Raw genomic sequence first — 21,251 nt, 5'->3', positions numbered from 1 at the left:
CCCCCCGGTCCCGCCTCAGAGGCCACGCGGGCAAGACGGCGGCATTCTTGCCAAAGGGATGGGAGAGAGGACGTGGCCGGAGGAGAACGTGAATGAACGGAGAAAGCGGGAGGGATGCGAGGGAAAACGAAACCGAAAAGCTGAAGGAGGAGGCGAAGAGAGGCGGAGCGGCGAGGCTCGCGCCAGGAACGAGCGGTGGGCGGGCCTGAAGGGACCCATAGCGCGGGCTTCTCGCTTCTTGCGCGCGCAGCCGCCCTCGCGCTCCAAAGGACGCGGGGAGGCGTGGCTGCTCCACGCTCATCACCAATCGATGTGGTGTTTTCCACCCCCCCATCCCACTCGCGTTCTAATCCCGCCCCTCCTAACCCCTACTCCTACCCCCCCCCGCCGCCGGAAGCGGAAAATCTCATGTTTTCGCTCCTGCTGCCGGAAGTCGGTGGGCGGGACGGAGGCTGACGGCTGCTGATGCTGTTGTGGAGAGCTTTGGGCGCGGAGAGAAAGGGGTGCGCGGATAACCGCCTTTTCTGGGAGTTGCTGCCGCCGCTGCCCCGCTGGGGCGGGAAGGGTGCGGACCCCCCCATCCCTCCCTCAGCATGTTACTGCCGTCCGACGTGGCCCGCCTGGTGTTAGGTAAGCGCGAGCGAAGGGTTCCCTCTCCTGAGGGGGGCTTCCGGGGAAAACGGGCCCCTCTTTTTGCTCCCTCTCGCCTGGCCCCGCGGTGTGTGTGTGTGTGTGTGTTTCTGGGGGCCTCCGAGAAGGGCAGGCCAAGGGCGCCCCTCGCATCTCCCATCGTTTCCAAAGCAGAATAGGGACACGCCCGCGACGCCCCAACTCTTAATTCATCGCCGCCGCCTCCACACTGTTGTGTTATGTTGCGAAAAGCTATGCTCCCTCTCCTGCACATATTGCTGTCCTTTATTTACTATTCCATAGCCTGCCCAAAAAGCAGAACTATTGTCGATACTTATTTTTGTACTTCACCATAGCCGTTGTCCACGGATCTAAAAGCTAAAGCGTGGTTAATTTTATTGCTTTACTCCACCGTAGCCCGTCTTCTTCCACTGGGGTCACGGGTTAAGGCGTTGTTTATTACTTATTTGCTAAAGATATATGTATATGCTGCTCTCCCACCCGCCCACCTTTTATTCCCCCCCTTTTTTTCTTGCTAACATGGCTCCCAAAATGGCTTAGAATCACAAGATGGCTGTATGTGTGTTGTGGGGAGAGAAGGAAGAAGGGTGATTTTTGTAGCTTGCTATTTTGGCTTTTTCTACTTGCTGGTTCTTTTGTTAAGGATATATTAGGTAGTGGCCTATTCTATCCGTGTTATAAAAATATAACAGTAGCTGTCGTAAGTGAAATGTCAGTCTATGCACGGCATTGTGAATGGCTGCCCCCATCCAAACTGGACTACAATCTTATGCATGCTTAGCTGGAAATACTCAACTGAATAAGATGCAAATGCTCCACCAAAAAAGGTGGAACTTACTTCCTAGCAAGCATGAGTAGAATTGCAGTGGCACCCTAGATTTAGTGTGTAGTTCCAGGAGAAGGGAGTTGAATCATGGAATTGTAAAGTTGAAAGAAATGCTGAGGATGAACAAGTCCAATTGGTGCAATGCAGGAATCTCATCTAAAGCTTCCATGACAGATGGCCATCCAACCTCTTGCTTAAAAACCTCCAAGGAAAGTGGGTCCACCATCTTCCAAGAGAGTTCGTTCCACTTTTGAACAACAATAACCACCAGAAAGTTCTTCCTGACACTTAGTTGGAATCTCCTTTCTTTAGTTGGAATTCTCTTCCTCTCAGGAACTGGCAGTGATGCTTTGGGTTCAGAAGGCAGATGAGCAGTGTTGCCCTATGTGTGCCACCCCACCAACTGCTATTGCTCATAAGGGGGGACGGAACTATTTTATTTGCATAAATTCAATTTATAGCAAGCAAGAGAGGAACTGCTATTAGTAGTTTTTACAAACAAAATATAACCAGCTGCTATTAACTTTGTTTTCAGTTAAATTCTTGTTTATATTCCCATTAAATTTAAATTTAATTATTAAACATAGACGAAGCTATTTACATACTTGTTTAGTAGCAAGGTGGTTTTGTTTTCTTTCATCATACCATACAGAGTGATTCCCTGAAGTCCACATGAAGACAAAAACACAGGCAAAAGTCACAATTGCTCTCAGTAAGGGAGCATTTGCACACAAATTGCTGTAGGTCACATCACCCCAAAGAGCAGTTCTGGTTTTGTCAAATCCTAAATCTTGAATGCATTGCATTGTAATTAGGGTTCCCCACTACAAACCAAGCTTTGATGCAAACTGGGATCAATCTTCTCCTTGTCCACCCACCTGTGTTTGCTTGAGTGAAATTCACCCACGAGGTGCATGTGTCCCATCTTCAACATCAGACACCTACACATGCTTTAATAAGGTGCATAATGGGCTGGCATCACATGGTTGCTTTCCACATTGTAAGTCGTATATTAGTTCAGGCCACATGTGTTTAAACGTACCCTTTTATGTGTATACATTCAAATGTTACGTTTGTGTATGGATGCCAAGTGGATCAGACATGTAAAGTGAGGCTGCACATATTTGTTCCCACCACCACCATGCATAAACAGAACAACAGGAAAAACAAATGTCCACGTTGTTTCTTTGTTACAAAGGCCATGTTTCCAGTTTGGTAATAAAGGCCAGATAACAATATAAAAATATATATTAGCAGTCTTATCATGGGTTGTATCCTTGTTCATACCATATTTACGTGAATCTATTGCACACCTCAATTTTCGAAACCTTGAAACCAAAAAAGGATTTGCTGGCGCCATCAAATTTAATTTAATGGTGTGATTTGGCCAAAAAAGGTGCACATTACATTCAAGTCAATATGGGATTTTATAACTCTGAACTTTAAACCACTGAATTTCTGAAAATATTTCTTGGCTTTCTTCAGAAAGTGTTTCTAGCTGTTGTTGCTAGTTTTGAAATGGTATCTAATATGGCAATCCTAAATTTATCTGCTCAGAATAAAGTCCCACTGTATTCAATGAGATTTACTCCCAAGTAAGTGTGTGCAGGATTGCCTTGTAAAAGAACATTCCATATAAACCAGGCTAGACACCTTTTCAGAGTGGAATGATCATTTTTAAAGCTCATGATAAATATATGAGTTTAAGTATAATACCATTGGCTTTAACTTCTTTCCTTGTTCATATTGGCACAAAGGGTCAGAAAATATTTTGTCTGTTACAGGTTATTTACAACAAGAAAAGCTTTTAGCCACATGTCAGGCATTTATACTGGAAAGCTCGGATTTAAAAGAATATGCAGAGCACTGTACTGGGGAAGGCTTTGTTCCAGCTTGTTTACTGGTGAGTACATATTTGTGAGAAAGGTGGCTGTCAGTTTTGATCAGCACCTGAGCTTTCTACTTTCTAAGATAGTTCTGCACAATGAATATTTCAACTTAAGGTTGATTCAGGTAATAAATACCCCTCCACTGCATGGTGAGCTTTGGAGTCCACATGAAAATTGCTTGCTTGAGTCCAAATGGCATCCATAACCATTGTGCTTTGGATAGTCAAGACATTTCCAGTATGTTGTTGCTGGAAGTTGTGTAGTTGAATGCTGTTCTTTTCCTTTTTTTCTTCAGTCTCTCTTTGGGAAAAACTTAATCACCATACTGAATGAGTATATCACAATGAAATCGAAAGGTAAGAAGGGGTGTTGGGATTGGAACATACAAGTTATAGATTTGGCTATTTTCTCCATTAGTGGGGGGTATATTGTGCAATATGTTTTCTTTAGATTTATAATCTTCACTCTACCCACTGATGTCAGGACAGAGTACAGTACATACATTATTAAATACAATTATTTTTTAAAATAAAATAAATTCAAGTTGGCTTAAAATTAGTTTATTTTTATTTATTTTTTTAAAAAGTCACCAATGAAAACAAAAGAGCAGGAGCAATAGACAAAAACACCAGCCAGTCACTCAACAGCAGAAAGAAGGGACCAAGAAACTGCAAAGGAAGAGGAAAAACAAAACTATCCCAGTGGGGACTGAGCAGGGTCAGAGCTGACTGGCTGTTGCTGGGGGAAGGAGGAATGGAATAGAGTATACTTGAAGTTTGCATGGCTCGCTGGAACCCTTAGCAGGATTTTTCAACAGTACGACATTTTCTTACACACCCCCTTGCACATCTAGACTCCTAAAATGTTCCTCTTCATGCTAAAGCAGCAGTGCCATTTCTTTTTAAAGAAGATAGAATCATGATATCTTGATTGTGTAGTCTTTCTAGTTGATTCATAGAACAACCAGTCCTTTTCACATTTGACACAAGTTTTGTCTGATGTGTTTCTTTAAAGAAGCAACAAATGATGTTCCAGCGATGATGTCATCTTTATGGAAGAAGTTGGACTACACACTTTCTCAAATTAGGTAATTTGTATTGAAAGCCAATGCTAGTCTGCATGTCACAGGGAACCTTTGTCATCTTATTATAGGGCTACATTCCTCCTATATACTTAATACGGTTGCATTTTGGTGATGTCTTGGTCTTTTCGTACTGATTTTATCTCACTGATGCTTGTAAGTTATTAGACGTAGCATGCTGATGTTTTAAAGCTTTGATCAGAATGACAAAAAAGGTGCCCAGGAGAGCTCCAGCCACCTTTTATAGGCTGGGAGTGGACCACAGTGAAAACTGCTGCAGTCAGGTCCACTCCCAAAGCCCCACGCTGCAGGCCCATTTACTACAAAATGTTAATCATGGTGATGGTGTATTTGAAAATTGTTCATCTTACCATAGAAATATGTTACTGATAACAAAATTTTGTTCCCCCCTGTTGCTTTAATCCCTAATCTAAATGTCCATGTAACTATTGTCTTACTAGTCCATATGAGGCCAAGTTTCCCTTACACCTGTATATTGAATTCTAATTTCACTTGGCCATTTGATTGTTGCAGGAGCATGCAGAATTCCCGTGCATTTTGTGTTCATCAACGGGGTATGTATCAGAAAACATCTATTTTATGTAATCTGAATTCACCCCTCTAAAATCCTGCAACTTTTCCCAGTCCATGTGGAAATCAACTGGAAATCAGTTGAATTCATTTCAGTATGACTTGTACATCATAGTATACTTAGAATTGCAAACTTAATGTAATAAGAAATCTTCCTGAAATGTTTATAGTAGAACTGTTAACATTTGACATTGTAAATGTGATGGATTTGGCCCATAGAGGCAGAGCTTAATATTTTTGTGGTGTATTAAAGTTGGAAATCCTCCTTTATCTTGTATCTCTGAAGTAAGCATTGAGAGTTTTGTTTTCTTCATCCCCCACCCAACAGACTGGCAAGTTCAGCTTGTTACTGTACTAGTTCAGAGTGATTGGGAGTAAGGAAACAACAGTTGTCCTGATCTGGAAGTGATCCAGGAAAATACCATGTGTTATTTCTGCTGTTTAAATCAGCTCTTGGACTCCATAATCTTGGAATGTGGACAAACTCTTTTCCTTTGTAGTGTGTGTCAACACACCTGAATCTTGTGTGTGATTCCATAGTAGTGTCAACTACTGGCTGCCTCTTTCAGTAAAGGTAAAGGTAATAGACCCCTGACAGTTAAGTCCAGTCACGAACGACTCTGGGGTTGCAGTGCTTATCTTGCTTTACTGGCCGAGGGAGCTGACGTTTGTCCACAGACAGTTTTTCTGGGTCAGTAGTTTAGACCACAGTGCCACCTGTGTCCCCTGCCTCAGTAGCTGACACCAAATCTATTTAGCAACAAAACTAACTGCATTCCTGATTTGCTTCAAAATTACTTCAGGGGTGAAGGAACATTTGGTTTTACTGCAGTGCCACAATTCAGCTCTCGAAGCAGTAAAGGCACAGTTTAAGAAACTAACAGTCTGTTGAGATGGCCTCCTATCTCCTTTTATTTTATGTCTTTCTAGGTCGCACAAGAAGTGCAATTGCAGATATGAAAAAGCAGAAATGTATTCCGCAATCACTTCCCTCAAATTCAGGGTCCTCTGTAGCTCATCAGCCAGTACAACTGAACTCTGCTCCGATGGCAGCCACAGGAGTTATTCTTAAACCAATTGTAACCCCAGTTATGGCCCAGACAAGATCTTCATCTGCACACCAGTGCCAAGTACAAGAAAGCAATATTAACAGTAAGTTTAAATACTCAATTCTGTGGTCCTTAGGAGGGTGTCCCAGGGGTTGCACAGTTTAGCACAGTGTTGGGGAACCTCGTGCTTGACCTCCAGGCCTCCCTATCTGGCCTATGGGACTCTCCCCAGTCCACAAACCATCCTGATCCACAACCCAGCTTCACAGCCTCTTTAGGTGTTTATGCCTGTCTGGAATGGGTCCTTGAACTCTGCTAATGTCTTTAGTTTATCTAGATGGAGGATAGAGAGGGATGTGTGAGTGTGAAGAAACTAGCTTACTGTACAAAGGAATAAAATTCACATGTGTTGCTCCACTTATTTTTGCCTCTGGCCCTGCCCACTACTGAAATGTGGCCACCTGAATGTTGCCCAGAAGGGAACATGGCCTTGGTTTGAAAATGGCTCCCCACCTCTGGTTTTAGCAGATCTCCCTCCCCACTTTCAGAGACCTGTCAGGTGAAGCAGGAGGTTCTGCCTGAAGAGGAGTTCTATCAGTTGTAGAAACCTCTGCGACTATTCCTGTCACAACAATGAAGAAGACAAAAAATATGTTTTCTGGAGATGAATCAAAGGATATGCATTATCCCTATAAGCTGGCATACTTCTTTTCTTTTTCATTGAGACCAGTGGAAAAGAAAACCATTTAAAAACAATACAACTACCCCACCCCACTTTCTACTCTAGCAGTGTGAACCTGGCAGGGCTTTGATTTTGTCTGCTCCTCCACCCTGGGTTCTTCCTCCTTGCCCCCCCCCCCCGAGTTGTTACTGATCCTTTGTTTTCCATTTGTGTATGTTTGTGAGATAGTGGTTAGAATGGACATGCTGAAAGAGCCAAGTGAACTGAAAGCAATGAAATTGGCTTTCTGGCACTAAACCTGGGAAATGTGTTAGAATCTATAGTTTTTCCTGAAAACAACAAAACATCCTCATGACCTGGTTACTTGAGATATCATCTTATTGATTTTATATCCAGTAGGTCACTGTGTTCTTCTACATGAGAGTTTCTCCTTGACATTCCTAAAATAACTGAATCCCGCTCCACAGTAACCCCTAGCAGGGTTTTCAGTGTAGCTGCTCCTTTTTCGTGTGGAATACCATTACTGCTGAGATATGACAGGCACCCACTGTTTGTACCTGCTGATCAGTTAAATATATTTTTGTTTCAACAAGCTTTCCCACTCAGATGAAAAGGTCTGTTTTAGGTGTTCATTATCGAGTGCTTAAAAACCCATCTTTACTTGTTTTTTGTACTGCTTTAAAAACCCTTTCAGGTATTATATCTGTAAATTGCCTTGAAACACACGTGGAGGACGATAAAGAAATAAAATGGGGAAAATATTTTGTTTAAAAAGAGAGAAGAGGGAAATGTCTATTTCAGTTGCCTGTTGTCATTTGTCATTGCCTTTCCTATTGGCAACAGAAAATGTTTGGTAGCCTAAAAAATCTTTACCAGAAGAAACATTTGTCTCACTACTCATTTTTTCTTTTTAAAGCAGGAGACACTGCAAACTTGGTTTCTGCACCCCAAGAACGGAAGCTTCACTCGACCATGGTGTCTCCAGGAAAAAGAAAAGGGTAAATGCTAGTTCTTTGCTAATGTGTTTTATAATTTATGAATCTCCTTTATGTTTTGAAGGGCACCTAATCCTCTATTTACAACAGTGTATTCCCCCTGCTCCTTTTTATTTTTCCCTTCTGTATGAATTCGTATGAAGTCATTTCCCTCATTTCTGCCCTCAGCCATAGGGCTGCATAGTTGTGCTCACTTACCAGGGAGTAATCCCCATTGAACTCAATGGGACTTACTTCTGCATAGACATGTATAGGATTGCATGGTTAACCTTGTGTCTCCAGGCTATAAACCATTAGGTTATGCGGCAAGTACTCTAAGTTGATCTCAGTTAAGCCCACTAAGTTCCTCTGAGCAAAGAGCAGGAGGAATGAATAGATAAGATTTACAACATGAGCTGCAGTAAATGTCCTAAATCTATGTCTTTCTTATTTCTTTAAACTTCTGAAATAATTCAGTGACTTCCAGAAGAAAAAGAGCATTGTATCGTTGGGATCACAATTATCCAATTGTGATTTACGGGACACTCCAATGGTAGAAGAAGAAAGCTCACCCATGGAAGAAGGAAGTGAACAGCTAGAACTTATAGAGGGTGACCTTCCAGTAAGCGTTATTTAAAAAAATGCAGAATAGCATTTACTTTCTTTTTTCTACTCTCCTTTTGCTTCTCCTTCCCCACACTCTTGCAGTTTGTTATTGCAATTCCAGCTTAATTTATTGATATGAAAAGTTCAGGTAATAAGACATTTTTAAAGACTTTCCAATGTGTGTCCCTTTTTGGTATAGCTTATAATGGTGTTTCTGGGCCAGCTTCTAAATTTAATCCAGAAAGGTTTAGATGTATGACATGTAGTTGCTATGTCTGTGCACACATATGAATGTATGAAGGGCCAGCCCAAGAGATTTTGGCACGTGATGCAGACACCAAAATGGTACCTCCCTCCTCACCAGAGAAGAGGTCAGGGAAGAATTATATCAGGAACAAGGGGTGGAAGAAAGATTAATATTGGGACCTGCTGTTCCAGTGGACCCTGCTGCCTGAGGTGTTCACCTTACCTTGTCTCATGGGTAGGCTGGCCCTGAATACATACAATAAATCTTGTTCCTCTTAAGATTCGTTTGGGGACGTGAGAGCAATTTAGAATTGCTATACTAAAAGAACCATAAAGACCCCAAGGATCATCTAGTCTAACCCCTTGCAATGCAGGAATCTTAACTAAAGTATTCATGACAGATAGCCATCCCACCTCTGTTTAAAACCATTCATTGAAGGAGGCACCTCTGGATAAGGGGGTGAGGTGTTACTTAATAGTGCTGGTAGAATCAGTTTTTCTTTTCTTTTTTAGTAATTTTGGACTGCTTAAAATTTGTTTTCTAGCAAATGATTATTGAAAATGCCAGAGAGAAAATTCTGAGCAACAAATGTCTTCAGGAGAAGCTAGCTGAAAACATAAACAAATTCTTGGGCAGGTAAAAGAACTTTCTTGACATCTCCTGTTCCAAATCTGTAAATTGTTTTGGAAGCCTGCTAATTATTCGTAACTGTCTGTTCCAGTGATGGCAATATTTCTCAGGCAGCAAAACAGGCAGACAGTGGCCCAACAATACAAGAGTCTTCAATTGATGAATTCTTTGGTCTTCAGGTAAGGTTCCAAGAACTAATGCACACTCATATATAAAATGTATTTGATGCCTGGCATGCATTTGTAAGTGAAAAAGCACACCAAATAGTTAAAGAATCAGCCCACATTTCTTACTTTAAAAGCAGCCTGCATTACTTGTCACTCACTTAGCCAAGATGCAGACCAACAGCCGTGTATGACGGCCATCAGGGCTTGATAAACCACCTTCTTTTGCTGTCTTCATGGGACTGCAAAACCAGGGGTGTTAGCAAGGCCAAAGCTGATGCTCCGCATTTCATCTTGGTGGATTGCAAGTTGTGCAGACCTTACAAGTAACTGAGGCACAGTTAACTGGGAATATTATTACCCTGAATCTTACTGAAATTAATGAGAGCTGTACAATAGCACAGTTACCATCCTTTGTGACTATCAGTCAGTAGGACTTCTAAAGAAGTTCTTGATTGTGCTTAAAATCATGGTTTTGGTTGCTATGTCTATGCCAGGCATCCCCTCCAGATGTTTTGGTCTACAACTCCCATCATCCCTGACCACTGGTCCTGTTAGCTAGGGATCATGGAAGTTGTAGGCCAAAACATCTGGAGGGCTACAGGTTGGGGATGCCTGCTCTACATGATCTGTTAAGTGAATTTTATTTACAAACTGAGTGGTACCCAACTACATTCTACTCAAGAGTAGACTGTTTGAAATTAATGCCTATAAATTAGTAATACACATTAATTTCAGCTGTCCTACTCAGTATGACTAATGTCAGATACAGAAACTGAGGTTGATGTAGTTTTGTAATGAAAATTATTTCAAATATTTTTATACGTTTCCAACTACCGAGCCACTGTATTTTGTACTGATTGAAGTTTCAGAACCATCTTAAAAGGAAATAACACAAATTGCAGTTAAGCAGTCTAGCATACGAATCTTGTGCACTAATAGCAAGCTTTATTGTCTGAATATGGATATGTTTGTAGCCCAAACACTACCGTCTGCACACATGTGGGGCAATATCTATGGGCTTAGATAAACTCCATGGTTTCCAAAAATTGAAAAACAGAACACTTGGGGAAGAAGAACCCAAACAGCCCAGTGAGGACTGAGAATGCTTTAAGGGCACAGAGTTGCTGGCTGAGGCAGAGTGAATGGGAAAACTATATCCAAGGGCAGGGCAGATGGGAATGGAGTACCCAGGGAAAGAGTATGGCTGGCTGGGTAGAACCCTGAATTGGGAGTATTCTGCACTGAAGTATTTTGTTGCTGATCCCAATTTATGTTATATAATTCCCATGACACCTTTTGGAACTAGAGTAGATGCAAGTGCAGTCAATTCAGCTTCTACCATTGAGGTCAGGTTTATTTTATAAATTCCTTCTGATTTTTCAAGAAGGTTTTCTTCCTATGTTACCTTTCAACATACATTTTACAACTAGAGAGAACAGTTTACATCTTCTAACTTATTTGTGGATTATTTTTATATTACCTACATAGCAGGGTGAAATTCACATGACCGAAGAAGCCATCCAGGAGATTCTGGAGCAAACAGAGTCAGATCCAGCATTTCAAGGACTCTTCGATATATTTGATTTTGGTGCAGGTTAGTTATCACTTTGAATACCATGAGTGTAATGAAAGGCTAAGGGGTGGTCTGGTTTGATTTCAGTGGGTCTATTCTGAGTAGAGCGAGCATTGGCTACAGTCCTATGTTTTCATGTGTTGAGAAGCAAGTTATCACCACAAGAGTTTTGTAGGAGCTTGGCATATTATTATGCCTCATATTGTTGTAAACTATGGGTATAGCACTTCAGCATTTATGTAGCTGTCTGTAACTGATGCACACCAGGTGCCAGACATGCTCACAGAGGACTCCCTAAATGTGTGGTCTACAGTTCATATCTAGTTTGTTAAATGCCAAGTAGTACATATATTTATAACTTTTGCTCTTCCACAATTGCCCAAAATACTTTTATGGATGATTGATTTAGTGGAAACAGAAAAACATACTCGATTAAGGAATATATGTTAGGTATAATTTGCGCCTTGAATCAAATATTAGTACCCTTCCCAGTTTATTTTCCCCCTTTCTTTTAAAACAGGTAAAGCTAAGGGTGGTAGAAATGCTTCTCACAGTATTTCCACTCAGAATGGAGGAATAGAGAATGTAATCTTAGTGGATGAAGAAAGCCTAGGAGCACTTGAAAGCTATATTGCAACAAAGGAAATCAGTAAGCACTTCTTAAAAGCTTTCCAGTTGTCTTCAATACTTGTAGAATATCCTTTTGTTCCAGGGCAGAGAATGTTAATTGTTAACTGCACAAATTGTAAATAAACCCTATTAAACACTGGGAGATTTGAGATGTGCAATTGTGAACATGTTAAAATTACCGTTACTGCAGTCCTGCAGTACACGAAATAGGAAGTCCTATTGAAATGGATGGGACTACTAGGTAAACATCCAAAGGGCTTGGCTGAAAGTTGCTTAATTGACACTTGAGTTTCTTTGATACTTCAATCTTCTTTTGAAAAGGCGAGCCTTGCTCTTTATATAGCCTAATGATAACTGCTGCTTTGACTTCTAACCAAGGTAACTTTGTCCCGTTCCCTTCTCTCCTTTCCGTAAATCAGCTTAGAATGACAGCTAATGCCAACTGTTGACTTTGGAGCTCAAATGCCATTCTGATTACAAGTCAGTAGCACAAAATTAGATTTAGGTACCGTACATGGGTTAAAGTAACTCCCCAATACTAGCCTGAATTAGTTTCTATATGCTTCTGTTTATTGCTGCAAACCATTACCAGCAAGATGGAGATTATGCAGACCACAGGTCCTACATTGTGGTGTGCAGAGTCCAGTCCACTCTTTATTTTAGAGAGTATGCTAGTTCCACTATAGCCATCTCTCCTTCAGCCCAATATGTCTTTCTCCAATACCCCATGGGGCGTGGTGGAGTCCAGTCATGCTCTTTGGGGATTGCTCTGTGCTAAAGCAATGCTACAGCCTGAATGAGTGAAAATAGAGGTGGAGGGGTACTAACCTGTTTTTAAAATTGACATGTCTTGGAGGCAAAAGACCAGGGTGGGATTAATGAACTTCTTTCATATGGCATGGTGGGATTAATGAGCTTATTTCATATGGCACTTGTGTGTGTTATGCCCCGTATATTTTTGTAGCACCATGGATTTCAGTGAAGCTGAGCGATCTTCATAGCACTATGATAATGTAAATGGATTACAAATTGTTTCCCTGTCTTTAAACTAGACTCATATATTGTATTAGACAAAATCAGCTTCATAGCTATTATCATAGAAGCATAGAGTTGGAAGAGAGCCTGAGGGTCATCTAGTCCAACCCCCTGCAATGCAGGAATCCCAACTAGATCATACATGACCGATGACCATCCAACCTCTGCTTAAAAATCTCCAAGAAAGGGGAGGGAGTCCACCACCTCCAGAGGAAGTCTCTTCCATGGTCAAACATCTCTGTCAGAAGGTTCTTCCAGGTTGTTTTGAAATCTCCTTTCTTATAACTTGAATCCATTAAATATAGCTTTGTAAATTCAGAGTGCAAGATACGCCCAAACAATAATAGCTACTCCAAACAATAACTACCATTACTACTGCACTGAGAAATTAGAAAGAAATAGATGAGAAACTTTAAAACCAAATGGTTCTATTACTCCTTGAACTTATGGTTATGATATTTTAAATGTCTTCCAATCACTTAAGACACAACAATCAAATATTTTCTAATAAAATACTCATCTGTATTTTATTTAAGGGTGGGGTTGCTGGGAGTTTTCTTCTAAAGGGGAGAGTTTCAGATGCTGGATAATGATCCTCCCTGGATAAAGGGAGGACAAAACAATGACATGGTTCTTAAGAGGCCAGTGCAAATTTTTTAGTATCTCTCCATGGAGGTTTTGCAATGTATGTACAAAAGTGGTGTAATCTATTTTTGTAACATTATTCTGGCATGGGGTGTCCTACAACACTAGATTGTATGTAGTGAAACTGTGTTGATCTGTTGCAGGTGATAATTCCCGAGCAACTCTGTCATACACAGAAGATCATTCAAAAGAGGCACATGTTCCAAAGACTGGTTGCAGTGGTAGTGAAGTCACCTTGGAAGAACACCTGGAGATGCAAAATGTAGGAGTTGAAAAATTTCCCAGGAACTCTAAAGTGAGGAGTGAAAGTGACCCTGTAGAAATGGGAATGGCTAGCCAAAGAACCAAGCACAATACAGTCTTTGAATCTGAGCAGAATCATGTCTCTGACCCAGAGTTCAGTGGACACAATGTAGGCTCTTGCAGCAAACAAGGAACAGCAGCAAGAGACGGTAGAACTGATAAAGACCTCTTATGTCAAGATCTTCACAACTTGCCTCATTTGCAGTATGATCTGTTGGGTGCAACGCAAATCTCACCATCTGGAGCAGCAGAGAGTTGTTCATTGTCTAATAATGTACTAGCTGAAAGGACAGGTGCAAAATTGCTATCCCCTCTGAGAACTGGCGGAAATGAAATGCCAAAAGGAACTATTGCAGCCAACTCTAGCCATTCAGCAGAAACAAATAAAAATCTAGAGCACATCATGGGACAGCCAGCTGAACTTCCTGTACCTGGCCAGCAAAACCCAGACAGTCATGCTGCCTCTGATTGTCAAAGCCAGGATAAAATTGAGTCTGATTCTGCTGCAGCATTTGTAGCAAATGCATCTGATGCAAATGCTATAGAGGTCCAGCTTGAAGTTGTGGATACTTCCAACAGCCTTCATTCAGATGATCAGCCTGTGCACCAAGAACCTTGTTCAAAACCTCAAAACCAGAAATTGGAAGGCTCTGGAATCTCACAGATAGAAATGCAAGAGCCATCATCTTCCACAAAATCAGATGCAGAAAGCTTATTTCAGTCTTCTGATAATGAGGGGCGTTCAGAGAGATCTACTGAAAGCAACCCCACCATATCCGCTGTGTGTTGCTCTCCTCCTTCAGAACCAGTGGGAGAATCAAGTCCAGGGAACAAAGAATCAGGCAGTGTTTCCTCTAGTAGTCAAGCCACGGATGTAGATCCCTCCAGCGTAGTTTCCTTAAAAATCATCATCAGCGATGACCCATTCATTTCAGCAGATGCTGAGCTGAACAATGCAGTTTCCAGCATTGCTGGAGAAAACTTGCCAACAATAATCCTGTCCTCGCCAGCTAAATCACCAGCCAAGCTAACGGGACCAGCCAGATGCATGACTTTGGAAGAAGTTGAAAGAACTGGGGATTCAGCTTTGGTAGAACAGAATCTTCTTGTGCTCAGACCTCAAGACTCTGTCGCGAGTACACTCAACATATCAAATGAGGAGTGTGCTGTTTTTTCCATTGCTGGGACGTCCAGCGTTGCCAAGGATGGGGGATTTATACAGTTGGTGCCAGCCACAAACACATCTTTCAGCAACTCCAATGGTGTCTATATTGCCACCTGTATGACTGAGCCAGCTTTAAATACAAATGTTACTCCATCAAACTTGGTTATGTTGCCTGGCAGTTCAGCATCTCTTGCATCACAGGTTCCAACACCACAGCAGTTACGGACTCCTCCTAGAACAAACAACTTGTTTGCCATGAACCCGCCAATGTCGCCAAACTTTTCACAGGGTAACTATAGGTTTAAAACCGTAACTGAAGTTTATACTGGTTTTGGTCATAAGTCTGTTACTTTACTATTTAAATGAGTTAGCACTTACATATTACATTGCTCTTCACTTGTAGGTAACTTATAAAATGAGCTTATGGTAGCCAGATGCAAAAATCATGCAGCTGATTTCAAAATAATCCAATTTCCTGTGGGCAAAATCACAGAAGCAGAAGAGTTTCATTGTATGGTTTACTTGCAAATTGTTCCTGTGGCCAGTAATATATAAACCTTGATTCCATGGATTTATTATCCATTTAGCACTATGGAATTCATGCTTATCGAATTACAAGTAAAAAATCAGTGGGTGACAAGTAAATTGACTTATTTGCTTCTTTAGAATTAAGTACCAAGGATATTGAGTGGTATGCACATGGATTCAAATATGAAGAAAAGTTGATTTAAGAAATCTATCCCATTGGATTAGAGGCTGAGATTTCTTTGTTTCTGGATCTCACTGTTGCAGCCCACATAACTAGTCTGGAGTGAAAGCTGTATTCTGGCTTGAAGTTTATTCTAAAAATGGAATGAGAACTAAGCGCAGTATACTAACGATTGCCTCACCCTTAGGATACCTACCAGGTAGCGTGATCATGGATGATGAGAGCTCCTGTCCACAACATCTGGAGGGCACTGCACTGGTTGCCTCTGCTATAAAGCATTAAGTCGATGGTTACCTGGCACATAACCCTTTTCTATACCCCTGAGTTATTGTTTGAAGCTCTAGACTGGAGCACCTAACCAATATGTTGAGATGGGAGAAAGCAAAACAAAGGAGCCCTTCTTGGAATTGAAATGCATTGGGAAAGCCTGGTTACTTAGGAACACATACACAAAGCAAGGGCTTCTGCATTTGTTCCAATGTCAGGACAGTCGCAGGGGTTTCTTTGCTTCTTTTCTTGCCTTATTGTTCATCTGCCACACAAATAGTTGCTAAAATAGATGTGAATGCAGGCAACCTGTCAGACATTACTTCCTCCCTATAGTTGTGTACCTAGCAAAGGCTGGGTCATTCCCATGCAGAAGAACATATTCCTATTTTAGCTTTTTGCTTTAGAGAACTTGCTGTCTGCAACCTGCTGTATATATAGGATGGTGCTCTTCATAGCAAGATATCTCAGCTTAGTAGCAATAATGTGGTTAGAGCTATTTACTGCTCTTTCTTTAAAGAGCTTATAGCTGCTTATATAGGGTTCCCAAGAGGTCTGCCTTCCAGGTAGCTTACAGGGTCATACACACATACTTAGGCTTACTGGTAGAACACTGCCATTTGCCTTTGGATCATTTTCTAACATTGGATCATCGACACAGAGAGTGAGAGAGACTCTCTGAGTAAGTACTAACAGCTTGCTCACATGAGTCCATTGATTTTCAGGTTCTGCCATCATAATCGCATCTCCAGTACAACCTGTGTTGCAAGGAATGGTGGGAATGATTCCTGTATCTTTAATGGGGCAAAATGGACATACATTCTCAGATCCTTCCCGTCAGGTAAAACGCTACTGCTAAATTTCCATACTGTCATTCTTGAGTTAGGAAATCTTGTGAGAAACCTTCATTGTGCTGCTTTCACTTTTTCCAAGGTTCTGCACATGCCAGTACAGACTTCTTTGGGTGGTGGTGTTCCTAAACTACCTCTCCCTCCCAAATCTCAGAGGATCCCAAGAAACAAGACAAATGCAGGTGAGCTAGTGATGTGGCTGAGGGAAGGGAAGCATGGGAAGAATTCATAGGTTACCAGCTCAAATCTAATTCCTTCCTCAGCAGCCCAAGATACTCAGTTCTGCAGGTAGAAACTATTGTAGCAGAATGTATATAATGTTTGACTTGTCTTTTTCTTCCATATGAACTTATTTGAAACCTAGAGTCTGCTTCTTTAGATGCTGTCAATTTTTTTTAAAAAAATCCAGACTTGTTTCTTTTAATTAACAGTTTGATTTTTAAACAAATGTTTTAGGGAAGTTGGTACCCAGTGGATCTGAGTCTATAAATCGTCCTGCATCTCGTGCACAAAGGTCAGTTAAGTTGCATTGCATTTCTCAGTTCTCAACATTTCTGGGAAGGCACTCACATGGTAAAATAAATGAGCAGTCCATAGTTATTTCTCCTATTTGCAGTGATAATGTTTAGGCATTGCAATCATGGGAGCTGCTGGGAAACATAATAGTGTTCACTAACTTCACACAATATATTTTTTCACTTGAGTGGTTTGGACTGTTTTCTACATTGTTCCTTAGTAGCCTATGAAATTTTGGCTTATAGCAACTGATAGGGAGTAGAAACTTTCTTGCAGCTGTTACTTTCCATTTGTTCAAAGAATTTCATTTTTAACACGAATGTTTAAATGTAGGGTTCAGAAACTTTATTGGGTAGTTAAATTAAAGTGGGTATCTCTTCTCCCTATTAGTTGCCTCCAAGGCCTTGTTCTTTAGAAGAAAAGCTTTTCTGGGATTTGGACAAGGAGGCACCTCTAGAGCTTAACCTTCCTTTGCAATGAAACGGCCCTAAGTTTTTCAGGGCTGAAGTGGTTTTGTGTATATTCAGCAAATTTTACATGTTTTGTGAAGGGTAAAGTTCACAACAGGAAAACCTTTAAAATTAATTCTGTACTTTTTTGTTTATTTATTTTTACGTGCATGGAGGGTGTTCTGCTTCTCTTCACCCTTTAGTTATTTCAGTAAAGCAAAAGTTGAGCTATTCAAGGTTTTTAAACTTGAAGGTTGGGATGTCCCCTTAAACCAACTTGTTTGGTACTCTCTGCTACTAACATGGCTGAGTTTATAGCCTTCAGCAATAGCTTTTAAAAAGATACCAAAATAATTGAAAATAGAAATTCCATGGCAGGATTGTCAGATAATCTCTACCTTTCCCCCCCATTCAGAATTGCAAACTCAGACAAGAACGTTTGTGTAGAATTGAAAAAGAAGCTGGAGACCGTTGCTCTCGACACCCTAAGTTCCGCTTCCAAACAGAATGAAAGCCATAGGAGAGTGCTTTGCTTTGACAACACTCTGGCTGCTCCAGTAGGAAGTATTCCAGCATCACAGAAAGAAAGGAGTGAAAACCCTTTATGCTCTGGGAACTCTCCCAGCGCTGTGCTTTCAACTGCTAAAACCCAGTCCTGCAAGAGGGAACGAGAGAGAACTTTGCCTAGGATTTTATGTAAGCCCGATATTACTAGCAGAAACTTGACTGCAAAGGACACCCAATCTGAGAAGAGACATTCAGGTCCAGGATTGGCATCGGATGTGTTAAGAAAACAGACGGCAAATAAAGAGAACGAATTGGAAAGGACTGTTGACAAACCCCCCAAAAACCAGGAGGTGGCGACGCTCTCAAATGGCCAACAGAACGTTAGCCTTCATAATGAGAAGAACTGCTCCTCTGCTCAGGAACTGACTAAAAAGCAAGGGCTGCAGTCAAATGCAAATTGCAAAATTTCAGCAGCTTTACCTTCAAAGGAGCCAAAAAAAGACCAAAACAGGCCTGCCAACCAAGCCCATTGTTTGACCAGTCCATTAACTAAACAAGCTGTGGAAATGCTGCATGACATTCAGAGGCAAAGCCCCGCTAGTAAACTTCCTGAAAATGCGGATTTGCCAGTACCACGCACACCTTCAGGAACTGGCGATAGACACTCTGAGGATACCTTTGATATAATAAGGACGCCCACGTGCAGACGGTATAGTGAAGACAGTACAACACCAAGGATCATGGTCCCTCCAGCTACTCCTGACTTGCCAGCCTGTAGCCCAGCTAGTGAAACAGGCAGTGAAAACAGTGTTAGTATGGCTGCCCACACTTTAATGATACTTTCACGAGCAGCCATTGCAAGGACTAGTACCACTACACCTCTTAAAGACAATACGCAACAGTTTAGGTCTTTGAGAAGTGCAAAAAAAAGGAAACCAGAAGACATGGTTGAATGTGAGAGGAATGCCCGGACTGCCAGTAAAAAAGATATGCAGAACTTTACAATACCAATAAAAAAGAAGAAAGTGAAGGTAAGTAAACTAGTCCTTTCAAACATAATCACATGGTACTGTTTCTGTTCCAGCACAGCACCTACAAGCAGAAGAGTTAACAGCTTTTAATCCCAGTGTCTAGCTAAATGGCCCAGAATGGGAAACATCACAATGTATTCTGTAATATGCCTTTTCTCGAGCTCACATTGGCATTCCTAAACTAATAGAAACGGTTCCTTCATTTTTTTACTTGTCACAACTTTTCAGAAGAAAACTTTGGCTAAGGAGACATCTCCCCATCTTTAGAGCTTGTCTTAATGAATCTTTAGGATCACAGTAGCTTAACTTAGCATGCTTAACCAATGTTTGCAAGCTAGCCTGTATTGGCCTGGTGTAGTTGTAAGAGACTGCATGTATTGCAACCTGTATGATTTTTTTTATATATAGCTATGAAGTTTTGGTACACTTACCAGTTGACCATTTAAGCCTATGTCCACTGTTGGTCTACATATACTTATATATAGACTTGAGAAGTAAACAAAATTAGATTGGGGAAGAATCTCAATAGGTGTTGATGCAGGACATTTAAATGTCACGGGTCAGGGATGGTTTGTTCCAAAGGTTTATTTTGCCTTTTGGGTAGGACGAGGATTGGAAAGCAGCCCAATACTATAAGTGTAGGCCTGCATAATCCCAAAGAACTGTACAAGCTAACTTTTGAAAAAGACAGGAGATCCCAGTCATGGTTACAGTATTGTTTTATACAGATAAACATGTTTTTGTGTTGAGTTATGTGGAACTAAGCAATTTTTAAGCACCTAGATCTTGTTTGCCTAAATGGTTGTGTTTTTTCCCCCTTTTCAGCAGAAGAAGCCACCAATCGCATTTCCTGCTGGAATGGATGTGGATAAATTTTTGTTATCTTTGCATTATGATGAATAAAAACTGAACTGTGCATTGGTCTTTTGCAACTTTGAGGTGAAATAACAAAATGGGAGTGCAGCTGATGCATTCAAGTGTCCCTGCATTTTTAAAAAGGCACGCTGGTTCTGAAGAAAGTTGCTAGCTTCTAAATAACTTGGCAGATCTACTTCTGAGAAAGCACTTAATGTACAACCAGTTAAGTTTGCACAGTTATACTTGTGGGGATAATGTAAATATTGTACAGTTGTTGGGAGTTGTAAAACAACAAGGTACTACTTTAATTAACACTGGGAGTTGGATGTGTTTTCCCAAAATGTGCACATTAACTGCTCAGACATTTTCATAGTGTCATACATTGTTGAGCCAAATTATGCTTAGAATCAGGTTCGGTTGAATTGTGGAACTTGCTTTCCAGTCATTGTGCTTGGGGTTATAGCCCAGGACAGATAGCTGGCTCAAGTTGGAAAACATAAGTTAATGGTTAGCAAAGTCTTAAATTGGATAGCTAGCTAACTTCTAACGATAACAATTCAGCTTGTCTTACAATGGGAATTTTCCCAACCTGGTTCCCTTGTGCCTGTCTTTTCCTCTAGTTGCAAATCTGTTACAATAAAGGCTTTTTCAACTTTCTTACTATATTTACGAATATTAGGCAATTTATTTTTATTCCATTTAACTTTAAAATACACCTGTAAATGACACAACCCAGTGTTGTGTGTTTTTGAACATTTCCTAAAAGTTGTTGTATTTAACACGCACCCTTAATAGGAGTTCCTCTTCCCAAAGAGATGTTTGAAACATGACTGCCATGAATTGGGATTTTTAACCCAAGCCATTGATCATAAGGAGGGGGGGAATCTGGTACAGCTCCTCAGGACAGGATTTACTTAAAAGGGTACCCTATACCAGTGGTCAGCAACCTTTTTTAGCCATGGGCCGTTCCACCGTCCCTCAGACCATGTGGTGCGCTGGTCTATATTTGGGGGGGGGGGGAGAATGAACGAATTACTATGCCCCACAAATAAACCAGAGATGAATTTTAAATAAAAGGACACATTCTACTCATGTAAAAACACGCTGACTCCCGGACCATCCATGGGCTGGATTGAGAAGGCAACTTGGCCGCATCTGGCCCACGGGCCTTAGGTTGCCTACCCTGCCCTATACAACCAACTGCTCTGTTGTAGTGTGGTGCTAAAGTTCAGCCACAATGTTATCAGTTGTGAGAGAGCAGATTACTCACACTAGTGTAGTTTGGGAATCCCTACAATGTAGCTTTGTTCAATTTTTAT

The 21,251-nt window shown here is 41.1% G+C and overlaps 1 protein-coding gene across 5 annotated transcripts; it reads left to right on the top strand.

Moving 5' to 3' along the window:
• The first annotated feature begins 420 nt into the window (after positions 1 to 420).
• LOC117045307 (protein NPAT) lies at positions 421 to 20,597 on the top strand. Of its 5 annotated transcripts, none has more exons than XM_033146242.1 (18): positions 421 to 630; positions 3,262 to 3,380; positions 3,662 to 3,722; positions 4,381 to 4,453; positions 4,982 to 5,022; positions 5,969 to 6,190; positions 7,689 to 7,767; positions 8,221 to 8,365; positions 9,141 to 9,232; positions 9,318 to 9,405; positions 10,882 to 10,981; positions 11,487 to 11,615; positions 13,420 to 15,033; positions 16,446 to 16,561; positions 16,654 to 16,753; positions 17,028 to 17,085; positions 17,952 to 19,074; positions 19,900 to 20,597. In XM_033146242.1, the coding sequence occupies exons 1-18, from the start codon at positions 594 to 596 to the stop codon at positions 19,975 to 19,977; spliced, it is 4,275 nt and encodes a 1,424-aa protein (XP_033002133.1). In that variant the 5' UTR covers positions 421 to 593; the 3' UTR covers positions 19,978 to 20,597. The 5 variants fall into 5 exon arrangements, with proteins under 5 accessions (XP_033002133.1, XP_033002129.1, XP_033002132.1 ...); XM_033146238.1 differs by having other exon boundaries at positions 10,882 to 10,987; XM_033146241.1 differs by having other exon boundaries at positions 7,686 to 7,767.
• The last annotated feature ends 654 nt before the right edge of the window (positions 20,598 to 21,251 follow it).

This window comes from Lacerta agilis, chromosome 4 (assembly GCF_009819535.1).
Source record: "Lacerta agilis isolate rLacAgi1 chromosome 4, rLacAgi1.pri, whole genome shotgun sequence".
Lineage (NCBI taxonomy): Eukaryota > Metazoa > Chordata > Lepidosauria > Squamata > Lacertidae > Lacerta > Lacerta agilis.
Note: the sequence above shows the minus strand (reverse complement) of the source record. Positions and strands in the feature narration are given on the sequence as shown.

Bases quoted from the DNA above. Each gene is read 5' to 3' on its own strand.
- LOC117045307 (XM_033146237.1), top strand. From the start codon at position 594: ATGTTACTGCCGTCCGACGTGGCCCGCCTGGTGTTAG. The intron at 17,086-17,951 runs GTCAGTTAAGTT...CCCCCCATTCAG, and splicing joins CCTGCATCTCGTGCACAAAG to AATTGCAAACTCAGACAAGA. The intron at 19,075-19,899 runs GTAAGTAAACTA...CCCCCTTTTCAG, and splicing joins TAAAAAAGAAGAAAGTGAAG to CAGAAGAAGCCACCAATCGC.